At 40.9% G+C, this 19511-nt stretch overlaps 2 protein-coding genes across 2 annotated transcripts; one reads left to right on the top strand and one right to left on the bottom strand.

The window, feature by feature from the left end:
• The first annotated feature begins 553 nt into the window (after positions 1 to 553).
• Positions 554 to 5546, top strand: LOC130738943 (ARF guanine-nucleotide exchange factor GNL2). Its single transcript, XM_057591130.1, has 3 exons — positions 554 to 1181; positions 1666 to 2237; positions 2373 to 5546. The coding sequence occupies exons 1-3, from the start codon at positions 672 to 674 to the stop codon at positions 5437 to 5439; spliced, it is 4149 nt and encodes a 1382-aa protein (XP_057447113.1). The 5' UTR covers positions 554 to 671; the 3' UTR covers positions 5440 to 5546.
• Positions 5547 to 6676: 1130 nt separating this feature from the next.
• Positions 6677 to 16082, bottom strand: LOC130738941 (trihelix transcription factor ASIL2). The gene is made up of 2 exons (XM_057591129.1): positions 14865 to 16082; positions 6677 to 6996 (listed from the first exon to the last, which is right to left on the bottom strand). Exon 1 carries the CDS (start codon positions 15941 to 15943, stop codon positions 14870 to 14872), a length of 1074 nt encoding a protein of 357 aa, XP_057447112.1. The 5' UTR covers positions 15944 to 16082; the 3' UTR covers positions 6677 to 6996; positions 14865 to 14869.
• Between the last annotated feature and the right edge of the window lie 3429 nt (positions 16083 to 19511).

Here is a 19511-nt window from a genome sequence, read left to right as displayed (position 1 = left end):
CCCCTACTAAATAGTGGTCACCGGAAATGCAAAACCAACGATGCCTCCTCGTTCGGGACCATCATCATTGCAAATCTGAGTTTCTTGTTTCCATTGTTGCTCAACTGGGTTTGGCGACGGCTCCGTCGCACGAGTACGGTCGCCTCTACCAAACTTCCGCAATTTACAATCACGGCAACAAAACTTTTAGCATGGAAGATATTTTCTGATATAACATAACTTTTTTTCTTTTTTGTGATTTAACAACTTTATAAAATAAAGAAATAAAATAATTTACTAACATGTTGTGTCTTTATCTTCTGATTAAATTTATCAAAATTATATTACTCTGTTTTTAAGATGTGACCACAATAACATAAAAGAAAGTAAATCTACCACTACTTTACCAAACAATCCGGCAATATTTTTTCCTATGATTCATTTTGTCCTCACACAGATGTTTGTACTTGGTCTTCTCCAATCTCTACTCTCACTGTACCCTGTGTTTCCTCCAACAAAACTACAAAATACACTTTCCATTTTTAGCAAAACACCACTTTTTGTTGCACATGAAGTGGTGACTAGAAAAAAAAGCCTCTGAGGTGCACAAAATTTGAAACAAATAAACATGCAAATTTTAACAAAACCATGCAATAACAAAGAGTAGAAAGTAACTACACCACAACCTTCACATGGAAGATTTCACAAACATAGAAGAAGAAGAAGATGATCACAAGAAGAACAAGGATTCAACCAAATTCAAAAGAAGACAACTTGGACTCTCATGCATGCTCAACACCGAAGTGGGTGCAGTTCTAGCAGTGATACGTCGTGGCCCTGAATTCAACCCCAACAATGGATACAACATCTCTTCCCCTGAAGAGAGCTATGACTCTTCCATGGTTAGTTCCTTGCGCTCCCTTCGCTCTCTCATCTTCAACCCTCAACAAGAATGGCGCACCATTGACCCTTCCATCTACCTCTCACCTTTCCTTGATGTCATTCAAAACGATGAGGTTCCAGCCTCCGCCACCGGCGTCGCCCTCTCCTCCATCCTCAAGATTCTCAAATTTGAAGTGTTCGACGACAAGACCCCGGGCGCCAGAGAAGCCATGGAATCCATTGTCGCCGGGATAACAAGTTGCAGGCTCGAGAAAACTGACCCTGTCTCTGAGGATGCTGTGATGATGAAGATACTGCAGGTTAGGATAGAAGAAAAAAAAATCTATTTAAATTCTATATTCGCCTCCATACAAAATATTTGATCCTGTTGGAAAAATGGGAATCAACAACGCGAACACCGAGCCAAATAGCAACTTAAATTATGTAAAATATGTATGAACTTTTGAAATACACTTAAATTTCCAACGGATCGTGCGCCTTGAGTTAGCACAACTGACCACACAGGTTTCGAGTTTAACCCCTACCTTCTCATATAGGTTGAGGGTTCGAATCCATGTGTCTAATAAAATCCAATTGGTGAGCAACCCTCTTCACATGCTCCTAGCACAGAGTGAGCCTATGCTGACATTCCCAACATGTCACTAATGCCTTGCCTGGGAGTCCGGATGTGTTTTCTTTGTTCTACCAATTTTTATATAAAAAATAAATTTATACTGCCTTCAATTGCTAAATGTGTTAACATTTTGTCAGCTTACAATTTTTTGGTTTTGGTCCTTGCCGCAGGTTCTGGCTGGGGTGATGCAGCATAAGGCTTCAACCTTGATATCTGATCACGCTGTTTGCACCCTTGTGAATGCATGCTTTCAGGTTGTTCAGCAATCAGTGAACAGGGGAGATTTGCTGCAGAGGAGTGCTAGGTACACCATGCATGAGCTTATTCAGGCTGTGTTTTCACGGTTGCCGGAGATTAAGGTTAAGGAGAGAGAAGGTGAATCAGAATCTGACATGGAGGATGATGATGATGAAGATGATGAGAGTTTGGAGTCTGGTTATGGGGTTCGTTGTGCGATTGATATTTTTCATTTCTTGTGTTCTCTGTTGAATGTTGTGTCAATAGTTGATGGAGATGGGTCTACTTCTCATACAGCTGATGAAGATGTTCAGATTTTTGCTTTGGTTTTGATCAACTCGGCTATTGAATTAAGTGGGGATAAGATAGGGAAGCACCCTAAGCTTTTGAGGATGATTCAAGATGACTTGTTTCACCATTTGATTCACTATGGGACATGGTCTAGCTCTTTTGTCTTGTCCATGATTTGCAGCACTGTGTTGAATGCTTATCACTTTCTGAGAAGGTTTGAGTTTTCTTCTTTTGTGAATGAAAGAAAGAACAAATGGTTGAAGTGTATTTATTTGTTAAGTTGATTGAAGTAGAGAGTGAAAAGATTTTGAATTTATTTATCTTTGGATTTTATTGTTTTATTGGGCAGGTTTATTCGTTTCCAACTAGAAGCTTTCTTTGGATATGTGCTATTTAGAGTTGCATTTCTTGGAAGCTCGATGCCACTTCAAGAAGTTGCAGTTGAAGGGATAATAAACTTCTGCAGACAACCCACATTCATTGTTGAAGTTTATGCAAATTATGATTGTGATCCATTTTGCCGGAATGTGTTTGAGGAGGTTAGCAGGTTGCTTTGCAAGCACTCATTCACGGCGAATGGTCACCTGAACAGTTTGAACATCCAAGCCTTTGAAGGACTATTGATCATGATTCACAACATTGCAGATAATATTGAGAAAGATGAGTCAATCCCTTTAGGCCCTTACCCAATTCAATTGAATGAGTATAAACCCTTTTGGGAGGAGAAAGATAGAGTGGATGATGACTTGGAAGCTTGGGTGGAACATGTAAGGATGAGGAAAGTGCAGAAAAAGAGATTACTAATTGCTGCAAACCATTTCAATAGGGATAATAAGAAGGGTCTTGAGTACTTGAAGCATGCTAAACTGATCTCAGATCCTCCTGATCCGAAAGCATACGCTTACTTCTTTCGTTACACTCCTGGCCTAGACAAGAAGGCAATAGGGGAATATCTTGGAGACCCTGATAGTTTATACCTCCAAGTTCTGAAGGAATTCACAGACACCTTCCATTTCAATGGCATGAATCTTGACACTGCACTGAGGTTTTATCTAGAGAGTTTTTGGTTGCCTGGAGAGTCACAAAAGATTCAACGTATAGTCGAAGTATTTTCTGAGAGATTCTATGATCAGCAATCCTCAGACATATTTGCAAGCAAGGACACTGTTCTTATTTTATGCTACTCCCTCATCATGCTTAATACTGACCAGCACAAACCCCAAGTCAAGAAGAAGATGACAGAAGAGGACTTCATCAAGAACAATAGAGGAATAAATGCAGGACATGATTTACCTAGAGAGTACCTCGCTGAGCTTTTTCAATCAATTTCCAATCATGCAATAGCACTTGCTCAAACTATTGTGTCATTGGAAATGAGCCCAAGTAGGTGGATTCAGCTCATAAACCTATCCAGAGTAACACCAACTTTCATACAATGTGACTTTGATAAAAGAATGTGTAGAGACATGTTTGCCTGTATTGCCGGTCCATCAGTGGCTGCTCTTTCATCGTTCTTCGAGCACGCCGATGAAGAAGAGCTTCTCCATGAGTGCATTGAAGGGCTATTCTCAGTTGCAAGGATTGCACAGTTTGGACTAGAAGACACTCTTGATGAGCTCATATCATCATTTTGCAAATTCACCACACTACTAAATCCTTATGCTTCCTCAGAAGAAACCATGTTCACCTTCAGTCATGATTTGAAACCTAGATTGGCAACACTTGCAGTTTTCACCATAGCAAATGATTTCCGAGACTCGATTCGAGGAGGTTGGAAGAACATAGTAGACTGCTTGTTAAAGCTCAAGAGGCTTAAATTGCTTCCACACTCTGTCATTGATCTTGAGGCACAAGCAGATGTTTCAACACCTGACTCGAGTGCCCTTTCTCTTGATGATCAGAAATTTGGTGGCAGCCAGAGATTTTCTAGCATGATCACTCGTTTCTCGCTTCTTTCACCAGAAAATATGGAAGATGGTTTGACCCTTGGTAGTGAATTTGAACAGAATCTCAAAATGATAAAAATGTGCAGAATTGGTAGCATCTTCAGCAATAGCTCCAATATCCCCAAAGACTGCTTACACAACCTTGGAAGATCTTTGATATTTTCAGCTGCTGGAAAAGGCCAAAAGTTCAGCACACCTGTTGAAGAAGAAGAAACTGTTGAGTTCTGTTGGGATTTGATCACTACAATTACTTTAGCTAATGTTCACAGATTCCAGTTTTTTTGGCCAAACTTCCATGAGTATCTTCTAGCAGTTGCTCAATTTCCCATGTTCTCTCCAATCCCATTTGCAGAAAGAGCTCTCTTAGGCCTTCTCAAGGTCTGTCTCAAGCTATTTTCTACTCCAAGAGAAGACAAACAAATTGAGGAGCTTATTTTCAAGTCTATAACATTAATGTGGAAGCTTGATAAGGAAATTCTAGATACATGCCATGATGTGATATCACAATCAATGAGCAAAATAGTCATTGAATACCCGGCAAATTTGCAGACTCAATTCGGATGGAAGTCGGTGTTGAATTTGTTATCGGTAACATGGCGACATCCTGAAACCTATGATCTGGGAATTGAGGCCTTGATTACATTGTTGTCTGATGGCACTCATGTAACAAAAACAAACTATGCTTATTGCATAGATTGTGCTTTTGGTTGCTTCTTAGCAAAGAACAGTCCAATAGAGAAAAAGAAGAAGATACTGGATCTATTAGCTGATTCAGTAAAATTGTTGGTTCAATGGCATAGAACTCAATACTCAGATCCTGGAAGCAATGTCAGTGCAGCAAGCAGCACAAGTACTTCCTCCATGGAGGACAATTCCAGAGGGCCCGGTTCCGCAAACTACAACATGAATTTGTTTGTGAAACTTGGAGAAGCATTTAGAAGGACAAGCTTGTCCAGACAAGAAGAGATAAGAAACCATGCAGTTTATTCTCTTCATAAGAGTTTCAACCTAGCTGAAGAGCTGCTTTATCTATCAAGTAACTGCATTAACTACTTCAACCTTGTGATTTTTGCCATGGTGGATGAACTTCATGAGAAGATGTTGGAGTACTCTAGGAGAGAAAATGCTGAGAGGGAAATGAGAAGCATGGAAGGGACACTTAAGCTTGCAATGGAGCTGTTGTCTGATATGTACTTGAATTCCTTGAGACAAATAGCTGAGAGTCCAGGGTTCAGGACATTCTGGCTAGGTATATTGAGAAGAATGGATACGTGTATGAAGGCTGATCTGGGACACTATGGTCCATCAAGCTTGAGTGAAATCATCCCTGATTTGCTGAAAAAGATCATAACACATATGAAGGATGAGGGGATTTTAGCACCAAAAGAAGATGATGATATGTGGGAGATCACATATATACAAATTCAGTGGATATGTCCTGCTCTCAAGGATGAGCTATTTCCATTATAGGCCTTTTACAGAAAATGGACAAGTACCACTTTTTTACCCCATTTATTTGTTTTGCAGTAAACACAAACCTTTGTTTTCAGCATGTAAAGTAATAATATTTTATTCTGTTTTCCTGCAATATTTTATTAATCTAGTTTTTTTGACAGTTCTTTAACATATACTCATGTAGACATATTTCTTATCTTTCACAAACACATAAACATCTAGCAAAAATTAATATATCATACTTGGTGATCATGAATGAACTCTTTGCTACCTAGCTTGTTGCCGAAATGACAGATCCATCGCTATTAACTTTGACCCACATAGGTGTTGGAGTAATCCATCTTTTTAGAGGTGAGTTCTTAAGCACTATTTATGTGGGCAATTTCAAATGATTAAGAGAATTGATCTCAATTCTACCAACGGAATGGCTAAGGTATCTTCGGAAGACTTGGAGAGTTTAGCAAGTTTGGTTTCATATTTGTGAGACTAAAATCATTTTTACTTCTGTACAAATGCCATTTCATAACTCTTTTTATGTGCTGTTGTTTTGATTCAAAGTTGATTTTGTCCGTACTTAGTTTAATTAGAAGTGAAAACCACAACTTCAACAACTGGGTTGAAAATATACACTACATTTTGAATTTGGCTCTTTAGAAGTCATGAAGCCACTTATGATAATACTGTAAACCATCAAAGCCGCTTATTGAGAAATCAATCATTGAAATGCACCGTAACTACTTAAATTGCTAAACATGTATAACTTCATAATTACAAACTTGATGGTTGATTTCTCATTTAATTACTTACTTTACTCTTTAAAGTGACTCATTTTTAGAAGAGTCAAATCCCTAAGTTTCACTACAAGAACAAACTTAATTTCAAGAAAAGGTTTTTTTCTATACATGAGACACTTTATTTCATACTCATTTTTTCCAGCAAAAGAAATTTACAAAATCAAATTCATCCACAACCAATTTTACAGAGGCACGCCAAAACGGATCGGAATTTGATGATGTTGACTGCACTACAGTCACAAATTCAAGCTGTTTGATTAAGATTGTACGGCTCACATATCTATCTGATTAACTAAAATTCAGTATGAACCATCTGATTTAAGTCCAATGGCTATTATTGTGTGAATATGTCACTGCAGTGAATACAGATCCATGTATCCATGAGGGTTGCCATCATTCAAAGCTGGCAAAGTTTGATAAAATGCTGCCAAAGGTATCTAATGGTGATGACATCAAGATTCAAAATTCAATGGAGATTCAATTAAGTTTAACATACCATCAGCATTAAGCTTCCATCTCTCGAGTAAAGGATGAAAGCACATATTTGGATGAAATGGGTTACAGATTTGTGCTGCAAATTATTAAAAGTGCACCGCCATTTATGGCCGGTTACTCTTACAGATTTAATCTACTTCGAATCAACATCCTGGTTGTCGGATGACACAAAGGAGTAGAAAACCTTACTGGTAGCAGCTCATTTCAGCTAGTGGACAAATCTTTTATCGTAAACTGTTGCACTCTATTCAGATGTCACCAACGTCCCCAGATTACACAACACCTAAGACGGCAAAAAAACAGAAATATCATTTATTATAGAGGAATTATATACATTGCACAATCTAAAATCAGCAATCAAGTATGTATATACGATTCAAACAGAGTAATTATTCATGAATCAATATTCTGGGAGGAAGAGATGATATTACATATAGAATTGTGCCCTGGGAAGCATAACAGCAGACCTTCTCTATTGCACAAAAGGCCAGTGAATCTGTCTAATGTAAAGGCAAGGCATGTAAGTAGGGTTGAGGAAAACCATGTACTTGAACACCATTTCTTCATTATTTCATCTTTCAGAAGAATATTTCTCAAATACTAACAATCAATTTAAGTAGAATGTATTACCCAGCTTCTAGGGATAGGACAGTCACACTCCTAGTACATTTTTATGCATAAAACACCAGGCCCACTCAATGTTGTTAGGCATCCTAAATTGTCAATTTTGAACCATCACAAAATTCTAACATCTTATCCTATTAATTATTAAACAGTGTATCTGATGCACTTGCTTTTAATACTCATTAAAACAAACAATCTGTCAAATAGTCAATACCTGACATTCTTCAATTATCCTCTAGCCAGAAAAACTAATATACACATGACCATAGTACAGAAGAAGTGAATGTATTAAGTAACATTATCCAATTGTAATATTGGACCATCTCACAATTCTAACTTATTATTCTTATCCTATTAAACAATGTATATAGGATGCAGTTGCATTTACTACTCATTAAAAAAAACGATGTGTCAGACTGTCAAGTAAATGTGTCAAACTGTGACTATCAATACTAGATGTTCTTCAATTATCCGGTAGTCTGAAAATCTAATATACATATGACTATTTCAGTATTTCTTGGTTTGAACCTAGCTAATATTGTAATTGAGTCCCAATCCAGTTATCAAGATCTAATCTTTACCCATTCCTGTTGGTACTCACTATTAGAGTATAAGGTAGTTAAACTCAATGTTTGTAATGATACCTTTGATTCAATGATAATTTCCATTCAGTTTTTCAGTTTCTGCTTAGGTTCTCAACATGGTATCATGAGCACGGTTAGATCCTTGTGATTTTCTTCTTCGATTCTTGTGATTTTCTTCTTCTTCTTCAGCCATGGCTGAAATTCCAGCAAATCCAGGAGCACAGCACAGTGTTACCAATGGTTTAGCACACAAAATTTCGATCAAGCTTGATGATACGAATTTTCGTTCTTGGCGCCAAATTGTTGAAGGCGTTGTTCGTTCTCATCGATTGCAGAGCTTTCTGGAAGATCCAGAAATTCCTCCTCGTTTTCTCTCTGAAGAAGATCGAGTGAGCTCTACTGAGAATCCAGCTTACACGAACTGGATTCAGCAAGATTCAGCGTTGTTTACATGGCTTCTTTCGTCTCTTTCTGACTCTGTTCTTCCTACTGTGGTGAATTGCAAGCAGTCCTGGGAGATTTGGGAGCAGATTCTCGAGTTCTTTCATGCGCAATCGACGCAGCTTCGAACGGAGTTACGCACAATCACCAAGGGCTCGAAGACTATCAGCGAGTATCTCAAGCGGATCAAGACGATTGTCAACGCTTTGGTTTCGATTGGAGATCCTGTTAGTCATCGCGAGCAACTGGAAGCCATTTTCGATGGACTTCCTGAAGAATTTTCTTCTGTTATGACTGTCATCTATAATCGCGATGATCCTTGTCCAATATCGCAAGTTGAAGGAATGATCATCGCTCATGAGGCTCGCATGGAGCGTGCGCGCAAGCGTCAGTTATCTGACACTCCGGTTTCAGCGCTTCTTACTCAAGTTGCTGCGCCGCCTTCGTCGTCTTCTCCGGCGCCGACACCGGCGGTGAACCTCACCACTGGTTCCGCCTCAGGTTCTGAGTCGTTGTTGAAAACTCAGAACTCTGTAAATCTAATTCTCATTCATTTCAAAGGTTATAATACAATAGACCATAGTTCAGTACTTATAGAAGAATATAAAGCTTGATGAACAAGCTAACAATTCTAACAAACTCTAACAACTAACTCTTAATTCTGTTATGCCAGCTAAGCTTGACAGCTAAGCAAGCATAACTAACACACTAACTCAGCTACAATCAGTAGCTTTACTTAACACGAGTAGTATACTCTAATACACCCCTGCAAACTCAGAACTCTGTAAATCTAATTCTCATTCATTTCAAAGGTTATAATACAATAGACCATAGTTCAGTACTTATAGAAGAATATAAAGCTTGATGAACAAGCTAACAATTCTAACAAACTCTAACAACTAACTCTTAATTCTGTTATGCCAGCTAAGCTTGACAGCTAAGCAAGCATAACTAACACACTAACTCAGCTACAATCAGTAGCTTTACTTAACACGAGTAGTATACTCTAATAGTCGTCTTCTTCCTCGCAAGGTCAGCGCTATGAGGATCGCAAGTATGAGGATCGCGGTCGTCAAGGCTACGATGATTACTCCTATGATGATCGGAATCATGGAGGCTACGATGGCCGCTCTGGTGGTCGCGGTGGTCGTTCTGGTAGAGGTCGCGGTGGTGGACGCAATGTCCAATGTCAGATCTGCAATAAGTGGGGCCATGATGCTAGCATCTGCTATCATCGTGGCAATGGCAATTCTTCTCCATCTGGCATGCCTGGGAAGCAATCTGCTTTCCCTGCTTCTCCTTATGCTATGGCAGCGCAATTTGGTGCTGCACTTCCACAGATGATGATTCCTCAGTTTGGCTTACCACCTTATTTTGGCATGTCTCAGTTTCCTTCACAGTATGGAGTTGTGCCTCCATTTCCTGGTCATGGATCTATGTTTGGTAGTGCATCTGGCATGTCTGGTTATGGAATGCCACATCCTCTGTCCTCTGCACAGTTTTCAGGAGCTCATAGGCCTTCTCTTTCTCCTGCCAGGCCACCTCAGGCCATGCTCACTGGCCTCCCAGCTTCATCTTCTGGAGCATCAACTTCTGGAGCTTCTGATTTGAGCAATTGGTTTCCAGATTCTGGAGCTACACATCATGTGACCAATGATGTCTCAGTGGTCAATGACAGTGTTTCTTTGACTGGTAATGATCATGTTTACATGGGGAATGGCCAAGGTTTACCTATTCATTCTGTTGGTTCAGCTTCTTTTCTTTCTCCTTATAATGCACACACACAATTTATACTCAAACATCTTCTCCTTGTTCCCTCTATAACCAAGAATCTAGTTAGTGTTAGTAAGTTTGCTAAAGATAATCATGTTTTCTTTGAATTTCATCCTTATCATTGTGTTGTGAAATCTCAGGCCACCTCTAAAGTGCTTCTTCGAGGGACTCTTGGACAAGATGGTTTATACTCCTTTGATAGCATGCATTCCTCCAATTTCTTCAAGGAACCTAAATCTGATGATGTAGCTCAAGCTTCTGTTTTCTCTACTTGTTTACCTGCTTCTACTTCTACTGTTTCTTCAATAAATTCCTTAGATACTACCACTGTAGTGCCTACTACTTATGATCTGTGGCATGGTAGATTAGGGCATCCTCATCATGAGGCTTTACTTTCAGCACTATCTCATTGTAATATTCCCATACCTAATAAAACAAAGTTTTCAGTTTGTACTTCTTGTTGTTTGGCCAAGTCTCATAGACTACCTTCTACTTCTTCTCATACTACCTATACTGTTCCTTTAGAACTTATTTTTGCAGACTTATGGGGTCCTGCCTCAGTTGAGTCATCTTCTGGTTATACTTACTTCCTTACATGTGTTGATGCTTACACTCGTTTTACCTGGATTTATCCATTAAGAAAGAAATCTGAAACTTGTAGTGTTTTTGTTCAGTTTCAGAAAATGGTTGAATTGCAGTTTAATCTCAAACTAAAATCTGTTCAGACTGACAATGGCACAGAATTTAAACCTCTTACTTCTCATTTTGCTTCATTAGGGATTGTTCATAGGCTCACTTGTCCTCATACTCATCACCAAAATGGCACAGTAGAAAGGAAACATAGGCATATTGTTGAGACAGGTCTTTCTTTGTTAGCTGCAGCTCATATGCCATCTCAGTATTGGGATCATGCCTTCTTAACTGCAGTTTATCTTATCAATAGGCTTCCTACTTCTGTTCTAGGAAATGTTAGTCCATACTTTCTTCTCCACAAGACTCATCCAGATTACAAGTTTCTCAAAGTTTTTGGAAGTGCATGCTATCCATTTCTTAGACCATACAATCAGTCCAAGCTGTCTCTCAGGTCCAAGGAGTGTGTCTTTTTGGGATACTCTTCCTCTCACAAAGGGTATAAGTGCTTAGATGATGAGGGTAGGATTTTTGTTTCTAAGGATGTTCTTTTTAATGAATTTAGATTCCCTTATCCTGAGTTGTTTCCTACATCTTCCAGTTCTGTTTTGGATAAACAGGGACTTTCTTCTGTGATCCCTCTTTTTCAGACACCTCCTCTCACTACTCATATACAGCCCTCTCCTATTCTTCCCTCTCCTCAACCTGTTACTCCTCAGTCTTCACCATTACTAGTTCAAGGGACAACTGTTCAACCTACTGCAGCATCATCTTCTGCACCTTCTGGTTCTGCAGCAGTACCTGCTGCTGTTCCTATTGTTACTGCTTCAACTAATGCTCACCCTATGCAGACCAGATCCAAGTCTGGTATTGTCATGCCAAGACAATTTCCTACTCTCTTGCTCACTCAAGTTGAGCCTACCACTACAAAGCAGGCCTTGAAGGATCCTAAATGGCTTGCAGCTATGCAAGCTGAGTATGATGCATTGCAGGCTAATAATACTTGGACCTTGGTTCCTCTTCCTTCTCATAGACAACCAATAGGCTGCAAGTGGGTGTTTCGAATTAAAGAAAATGCTGATGGTTCTATTAACAGATACAAGGCTAGATTAGTAGCAAAGGGTTATCATCAAGTACAGGGTTTTGATTACTCAGAAACCTTCTCTCCTGTGGTGAAACCTATCACCATAAGGTTGATTCTTTCCTTGGCTGTGACTAAGAAGTGGCATATTCATCAGCTGGATGTTAATAATGCCTTCCTCAATGGTGCTCTTGAGGAAGAAGTCTACATGGTTCAGCCACCAGGATTTCAGAATGCTGACAAGTCCTTAGTTTGCAAGCTAAATAAGGCACTTTATGGCCTCAAACAGGCCCCAAGGGCCTGGTTTGAGAGGCTTAAGGCAGCATTAGTCAAGTTTGGGTTCAAGCCAAGTTGCTGTGATCCTTCTCTATTCACCTTTCATACTGGTTCCTGCTGCATTTATGTCCTAGTCTATGTTGATGATATCATCATCACTGGTAGCTCCTTGACATTGGTTCAGAAAATTGTTCAGAATTTGAACTCAGAATTCTCACTCAAGCAGCTGGGTAAGTTGGATTATTTTCTAGGGGTTCAGGTGCATCATTTACAAAATGGATCCTTGCTTCTCACTCAATCTAAATACATTGGAGATTTATTGGAGAGAGCAGATATGGCAGAAGCTAAAGGTATCTCCACTCCTATGGTTGGTGGTGCTAGACTTAGTAAATATGGTGCTGATTACTTTGATAATCCAACACTCTATAGGTCTATTGTTGGGGCATTGCAGTATGCAACTCTAACCAGACCTGAGATCAGTTTCTCTGTGAATAAAGTGTGCCAATTTCTCAGCCAGCCTTTAGAAGAGCACTGGAAAGCTGTCAAACGGATTCTCAGATATCTTAAGGCAACCAGTCATCATGGTTTGTTGATCAAGCCTTGTTCTCTTTCTCAACCAGTCCCTCTTGTTGCCTTCTGTGATGCTGATTGGGGATCAGATCCTGATGATAGGCGATCAACCTCTGGTTCTTGTGTGTTTTTTGGTCCAAACTTAGTGTCTTGGAGCTCTAAGAAACAGACCCTGGTTGCAAGGTCCAGTACAGAAGCTGAATACAGGAGTCTGGCCAACACTTCTGCAGAACTCCTATGGGTTCAGTCTCTTCTCCAGGAGCTACACATTCCTTTCCAAACACCAAAGATCTACTGTGACAACATGGGGGCAGTAGCTCTGACCCATAATCCTGTTTTGCACACTCGGACTAAGCATATGGAATTAGATATTTTCTTTGTTAGAGAGAAGGTTCTCAACAAGTCACTGTTTGTGACTCACATTCCTTCAGTTGATCAGCTAGCAGACATTTTTACAAAGCCTCTTTCTTCTACCCGGTTTGAAGCCTTAAGGGACAAACTCAATGTGTTTGAGAAATTTCTTTCTCAACCACCTTGAGTTTGAGGGGGTCTATTAGAGTATAAGGTAGTTAAACTCAATGTTTGTTATGAGTTTGTTATAGTTAGTTGCGGTTAGTTGTTAACCCTGGTTAGCCAGCTGTCAACTCTAGTTAGTTCAGTTAGAACTATGGTTAGTCTAGATAGCATGTTTAGCAAGCTACTCTCTCAAGTATAAATACTGAGACTCACTCTTGTAATGATACCTTTGATTCAATGATAATTTCCATTCAGTTTTTCAGTTTCTGCTTAGGTTCTCAACACTCACATTGAAAAGTTGAAAACCTGTTTCTTATCTTCTTTATTACTTATTCTAAATCGCAGATTTTCTTAATTTTATGGAATGGACAACAGTCTTCAATTATCGAAGTTAAATAACTGTTTTCTTTTCTCTCATGTTGTCGGCTTTAAAGGGACAACATGAGAGAAAAGTTGGACTAACAGAAATGGGAATGTTTAGGTGGATGAGTGGAGACACTAGAAAGGATAAGATACACAATGAGCGGATTAGAGAAGATATTGGAGTGGAGCCTATTGTGGAGAAGTTGACGGAAAATCGGTTAAGGTGGTATGGACATGTACAAAGAAGACTATGGAGGCACCGGTGAGAAGGGTTGATAACATGGTATTTAGCCCTGTGAAGAGAGGTAGAGGGAGGCCAAAGAGAACAAGGGAAGACATTGTTAAAGATGATCTCATGATTAATAAAATCCCTCATAATCTGGTTTTTGATCGAGCTCAATGGCGTAGTATGATCCATATTGCCGACCTCACTTAGTGGGTAAGGCTTTTGTTCTTGTTGGTTTACTTCCAGTACTTCACATTATGTAAGTCAATTACTTGGCTTATATAATTTCTATGTTATGAAGAGTGGTTCCAATTTATAAATTCATTTCACCATGTGATCTGAGGATTCATCTAATCTAATATGAAAAGTTTAACCAACATAAACAAATCATGTTGAGATAATTGTGAAATGTGCATGAACTATTCAGATAGCTAAAAGAGTATACCACAAAAACGCATTTCCTCACAGGAAAAATAATTAGAGAGCCAAGTTCATGCCCACAAATGTGACAATCCATCAATTGATCACCAATACCATTTACCCCACAAACAAGGTATAGCAGGACTACGAATACTCACAGAACAACAAAATCATGTTCAAGGACACCCAAAATCAAAACCAATTGAAATTGAGTGAAGCCTATAACCAACCTTCCACAACTAAATGTTAATATGATGCATTGAACCCAAAATAATAATAACTACACTATTTCTGTTAGAGACTAGAACTGAATGAAAACCTAAGGAAATGAATTCAATCCTAGTTAAGTCCCTCTAAGAAGAACGTATTCATCATCCAGAGAATTATATAGCAATCTAGAGTCATGAGCCGTACACATACAGTAATACTTTTCTATTGAAGACAGAAGTACATACTTGAATGTAAAAGATAAATCAAAAGTTTAATAATGTTCTCTAAACTAATGTTCTCTAAGTATACATTTCATACAGAATGGAAATTAATGTCACATTACTAAACAAATTTGACAACACATAGAAAAAAATAATCGAATCATAAGAAATACACACCAGTACTAGAAATCATATCTAAAACAGTAACCAACCTACCTAAATTATTCACTGAGATTCTCTGTAGAAGAGTCTGTCTCATCCTCATCCACTTCCTGCATCTTTGCAATTTCAGCCTCAGCCCTTTCCAAAATCTGCTTCTTCTGCAACTCCAACTCCCTGTTAAAATCCAACCTCATCTTCTCCAACTCCATCATCTGCTGCCTCTTAGTGTTCTCAATCTTCTCATATATTTTCCCAAACTTCTGAATAGAATCAGCCAACACCCTATAGGAAGTCTCGTCGTCCTCCTCATCACCATCGCCACCTGGCCCCGCGGCAACTCCATCAGAATCATTCTCCTCAGAGGTCTCAGACTCACCAGGACTATCCCTCATCTCATCAAACCCATTGGACCTATTCAAATACACCCTAGTATTCATGAACACATACTCACCAGAATCAACCCCACAAGCCAGTCCATACTCTTGCCTTGCAGATGAAGCCATCAACATATCCATCTTCTTGAAAAATGGCCACTTACAAGAACTCACACCCACACCCATCTCATCAATTCTAGCCTTCTCTTTCTTATACCTCCTTTTCAGCTTATCCAAAACACTCATGCATTGCGCCACCGTCCTTTCCACCTTCAACTCATCAGAAACCTTCTCAGCAACCTCATGCCACTCCTCTGACCTCAAACTGTTCCTCCCAATTTGAAGAAACTTATCCCCCCACACCTCCAACAGCACAAGCGTCGCATGCTCCGTCCATTCCTCCGCCGCGGAGGAAGAACCACCGCGATTCCCGAATGGGAACTTCGCCCGTGGCGCGAACTCATAGTTGGAGGGACCACCTCGTAGCTTCCTCTTCTTCCTGGCAAACCCATCATCCTCTTCGAAATTCCCAGCATACCCATTTTCCGGTGCGTCGTCATCGTCGTTGTAATCGTCGAATTCCTTAGCGTCCTCGAATTCCTCGTCGTCTTCTTCATCCACCTTGTAGCGAGTGGTGGGTGGGCGATGGTGGAATGGTGCAGCTCGATTTGGGTGCTTGTGGCGATGGGAAGAGGGGTTTTGACAGCTCAACGGGAAGGACTTGGGAGGGTACCTCGCATCATCTTCCATGTCGTCCATCTCTGTGTGATTACAGGGTTCGGAATCGCGATTTCTTGGGAAAATTTGAAGAAAGAGGAAATCGGGTTAGGGTTTTTGGTTATTTTCTCGGGAAAATTTTCAATTTTCTTTTCTGATACATGTTCTTATTTTCTCTCTCTTTTCCCATTTTTTTGGGTCAATGGAAATTGGATTAAGTAGGAAAAGGGCCAGGCCCAAGGAATACAATATCAAATCCTATGAGTCCAATAAAGCTTAGAGTAAAGCACAAGATGCTTTTTACATAAAAGGATCTGACCGGAGAGAGGAAGAGCATAACTTTCCTCTTTGCCTAAACTAGGGTTTCAATCAACGAATCCTAAGGAAACCGCAACTGAACAAGCCCAAAATGGGGGAAGCTTCCCCGCCGCACCAAAGGTCACAACATGGTAGAGGCCAGTCCAGGGAAGCCATAAACGGCCGCTGCCACCTTCGCATCCTCAACTAGGGCAGCACGAAGGCAAGAAGGAGGGTTGAAAATCCAGTCTTGAGGAAGACTCTCTTCAAAGCTGAGCTTAGCAATCTAGTGTGCTGTCTGATTCCTTTCTCTATTCACCCAATGGAAGCTACAGGATGGGAGCATCGAACTCAGTTGCTTAATGTCCAGGAGGATCGAGCTCGCTTCTCATAGAGTATGTCCCGATCTGCACGCGTGTACCAACTGGAGGTTGTCTGACTCAAGGATAATCTTGGTACAACCTAAGTTGGTAGCTAACACGAGTCCATCCCTGATGGCCATGGCTTCCGCGACCAGTGGAGATGGGGAGGAGAGTCTTCTGTGGGTTCCAGCTAAAACGGAGGCGAAGTTGTCTCTGATGATGATGCCCACTGAGGAAGAGGGGTGTCCAGGTACCCAACTTGCATCCACATTTACCTTGAGGGTGTCCGGAGGGGGGGGGGACCCAATGAGGTAGCTTCTTTAGATTTTGGGTTCTTGGTGCTTGTCTCTCTATCCTTCCCTGTATGAGCTAGTACAGCAGTGCTGAGGGTTCTTCTGATTTGTTCCAGGGTAATAAAAGGATTGGAGGTCTCCAGATTGAAGGCTGCTCTATTCCTTCCTTTCCAAAGGCACCAAAGAGTACAAGCTAAGGCGACAGAGTCCTTGTCAAAGTCCTGGGAAACTGCTTTGAGGAGTTGGAATTTCTCATATAGCCAGACATCAGCCGGAGGGAGACCTGTACTTGGGATGGCCCACTGGAATGAGGAGCCAAACGAGACAGCCCTTGTCCAGGGACAGAGGAAGAACAAGTTCTCAATGGTTTCCTGGGCATTTTTGCAAATCGGGCATAGGTTGCAGGTGGCAATTTTCCTTTTGTGCAGGTTCTCTTTGACTGCTAATGCATTTTGACTGATTTTCCAGAGAAAGAGTTTGATTTTTTGGGGCACTTTGCAGGACCAAATAAAAGCTCCAGAGATCATCAGGGATTACATGGGAGGTTGTAGCAGAAGGTATAGTTACTTGGAGATTGGCCCTTGCTACTTTGTAGCCAGACTTAACTGAGTAATGTCCCATTTTCTCATGAGGCCAGTAAAGCACATCATCAACATCTAGGAGGCTGAAGGGGGTCTCTAGAATTTGGGAAGCAATCTGTGGGGCAAAGAGGTATGTGATTAAAGGTTGGTTCCAGCCCCCTCTGTGGGGAAGGAGGAGATCCGAGACCTGTAAGTCATGGTGATGGGGCTGTCACGTACGTCTGAGTCTTGAGCTAATCCAAGTGTCTTTCCAGGCATTGATTGCCAGGCCTCTACCCACAGTCCATCTTCCATGATCTTTGATAAAATTTCTGCATTCTACAAGACTCTTCCACATCCAGGAAGATTTATTCCCAGTTGGTGCTTCAAGGAAATTGTGATCAGGGAAGTAACAAGCTTTGAGGACTTAGACGCAGAGAGCAGAGGGATTGGTGAGCACCCGCCAGACTTGTTTAGCTAGAAAAGCTAAGTTTTGGCACTTGAAGTCTTTAAAGCATATTCCACCATTATTTTTTGTGCTCAGAGATCTTTCCCCAACTCTTCCAGTGGATGCCTCGTTCCTTGCCATGACTCCTCCACCAAAAGGCTGCCACAAGAGAATTTAGCGAGGAACAAAAGGTCTTGGGGAAGCTCACTGTTGCCATGGCATAGGACAGAATGGCTTGAATTACAGCCTTAATCAGCACTTCTTTTCCAGCCTGGTTGAGAAGAGCGCCCTTCCAGCCCTCCATTTTTTCTTTGATTCGATCTCTAATCCAGTTCAAGGAAGAGCATTTTTTTCTGCCCCATACCGCCGGCAGTCCTAGATAGCGTCCTGGGTCATCCCAAACAGGATCTGGAACATTGCTGGGAGTGAACTTGCAGGAGATAATACCCGATTTGGCTACATTAATTCGTTGGCCCGACGCTGTGGAGTAGAGGTTCAGGATCTGGATAATTTGGGAGATTTCCTGTGGAAAGGCTTTTGCAAAAAGAAGGGAATCGTCAGCGAAAAAAAGGTGTGTCAAGGTGGGGGCACCTACCGCAAGTTTGAGGCCCTCCAATTTCCCTTGAATGCAAGCTTTGTTGAGCATAAATGAGAGAATGTCAGAGGCTAACACAAAGAGGTAGGGAGATATGGGGATCCCCCTGCCTCAGGCCCCTCTCTGGCAGGATCTTGCGGCTGAGATGCCCATTTATTTTCAGCTTGTATGAGGCTCCTCTCACCAGTTTCATAACTCGATCAATCCAGTGGGGTTGAACCCGTAGGCTTGGAGGGTGCTCTCTAGAAACCTCCATTCTAAACGGTCATATGCCTTGCTCATATCGAGCTTAATGGCAAGATAATCCTTTAGCTCCCTCCCCCGGTTAAGAAGGCCGTGAAATACTTCTTGGGCTACGATGATGTTATCTTGGATAGCTCTTTCACCCACGAAGGCACTCTGATTGGGAGTGATGAGTTGGTCTAAGTAGCTCTTGAGTCTTGTGACAATGATGTGGGAGATGACCTTGAAAATGGAGTTGCAGCAGCTGATGGGTCGAAATTGCGTGACTTCCTCGGGGTTGGCAATCTTGGGGACAAGGGCAACCACTTTTTCATTCACCTCATCAGAGAGATTTCTAGAGTCAAAGAAGTCTATGATAGCTTTGTAGACAGAATTCTTTATCACAACCCAAAGAGTTTTGAAAAACAGCCCGCTCAACCCGTCAAGGCCTGGAGCCTTCATGCTCCCTAAAATATTTACTGCCTCAGTTATCTCTATTTCTGTTACTTCCATAGACAGTGTCTCATTCATGTCTTCTGTTACTTTGCAGGGAAAGTCCTCCAAGCACTCATAAATTCTTTGAGGGTCTTGGGATGTGAAGATCTCCTTGAAGTGGTTTGTGAAAGCATTGGAGATGCTTGGGTGTTCCTCTAACCAGTCTCCCTACGACCCCTTGATTCTCTCTATTCTGTTTCTGTTACGTCTGTGGATGGTTGACGCATGAAAGAATTTGGAGTTACGGTCTCCATACTGGGCCCATTTGAGACGGGAGCGGGCACCCCAAAATTTCTCCTCTTGTTCCCACAAGTCATTAATCTGCATCTTTAGGCTGC

This window comes from Lotus japonicus, chromosome 2, assembly GCF_012489685.1.
Source record: "Lotus japonicus ecotype B-129 chromosome 2, LjGifu_v1.2".
NCBI lineage: Eukaryota > Viridiplantae > Streptophyta > Magnoliopsida > Fabales > Fabaceae > Lotus > Lotus japonicus.
This window is presented reverse-complemented; position numbering and strand designations above follow the sequence as displayed.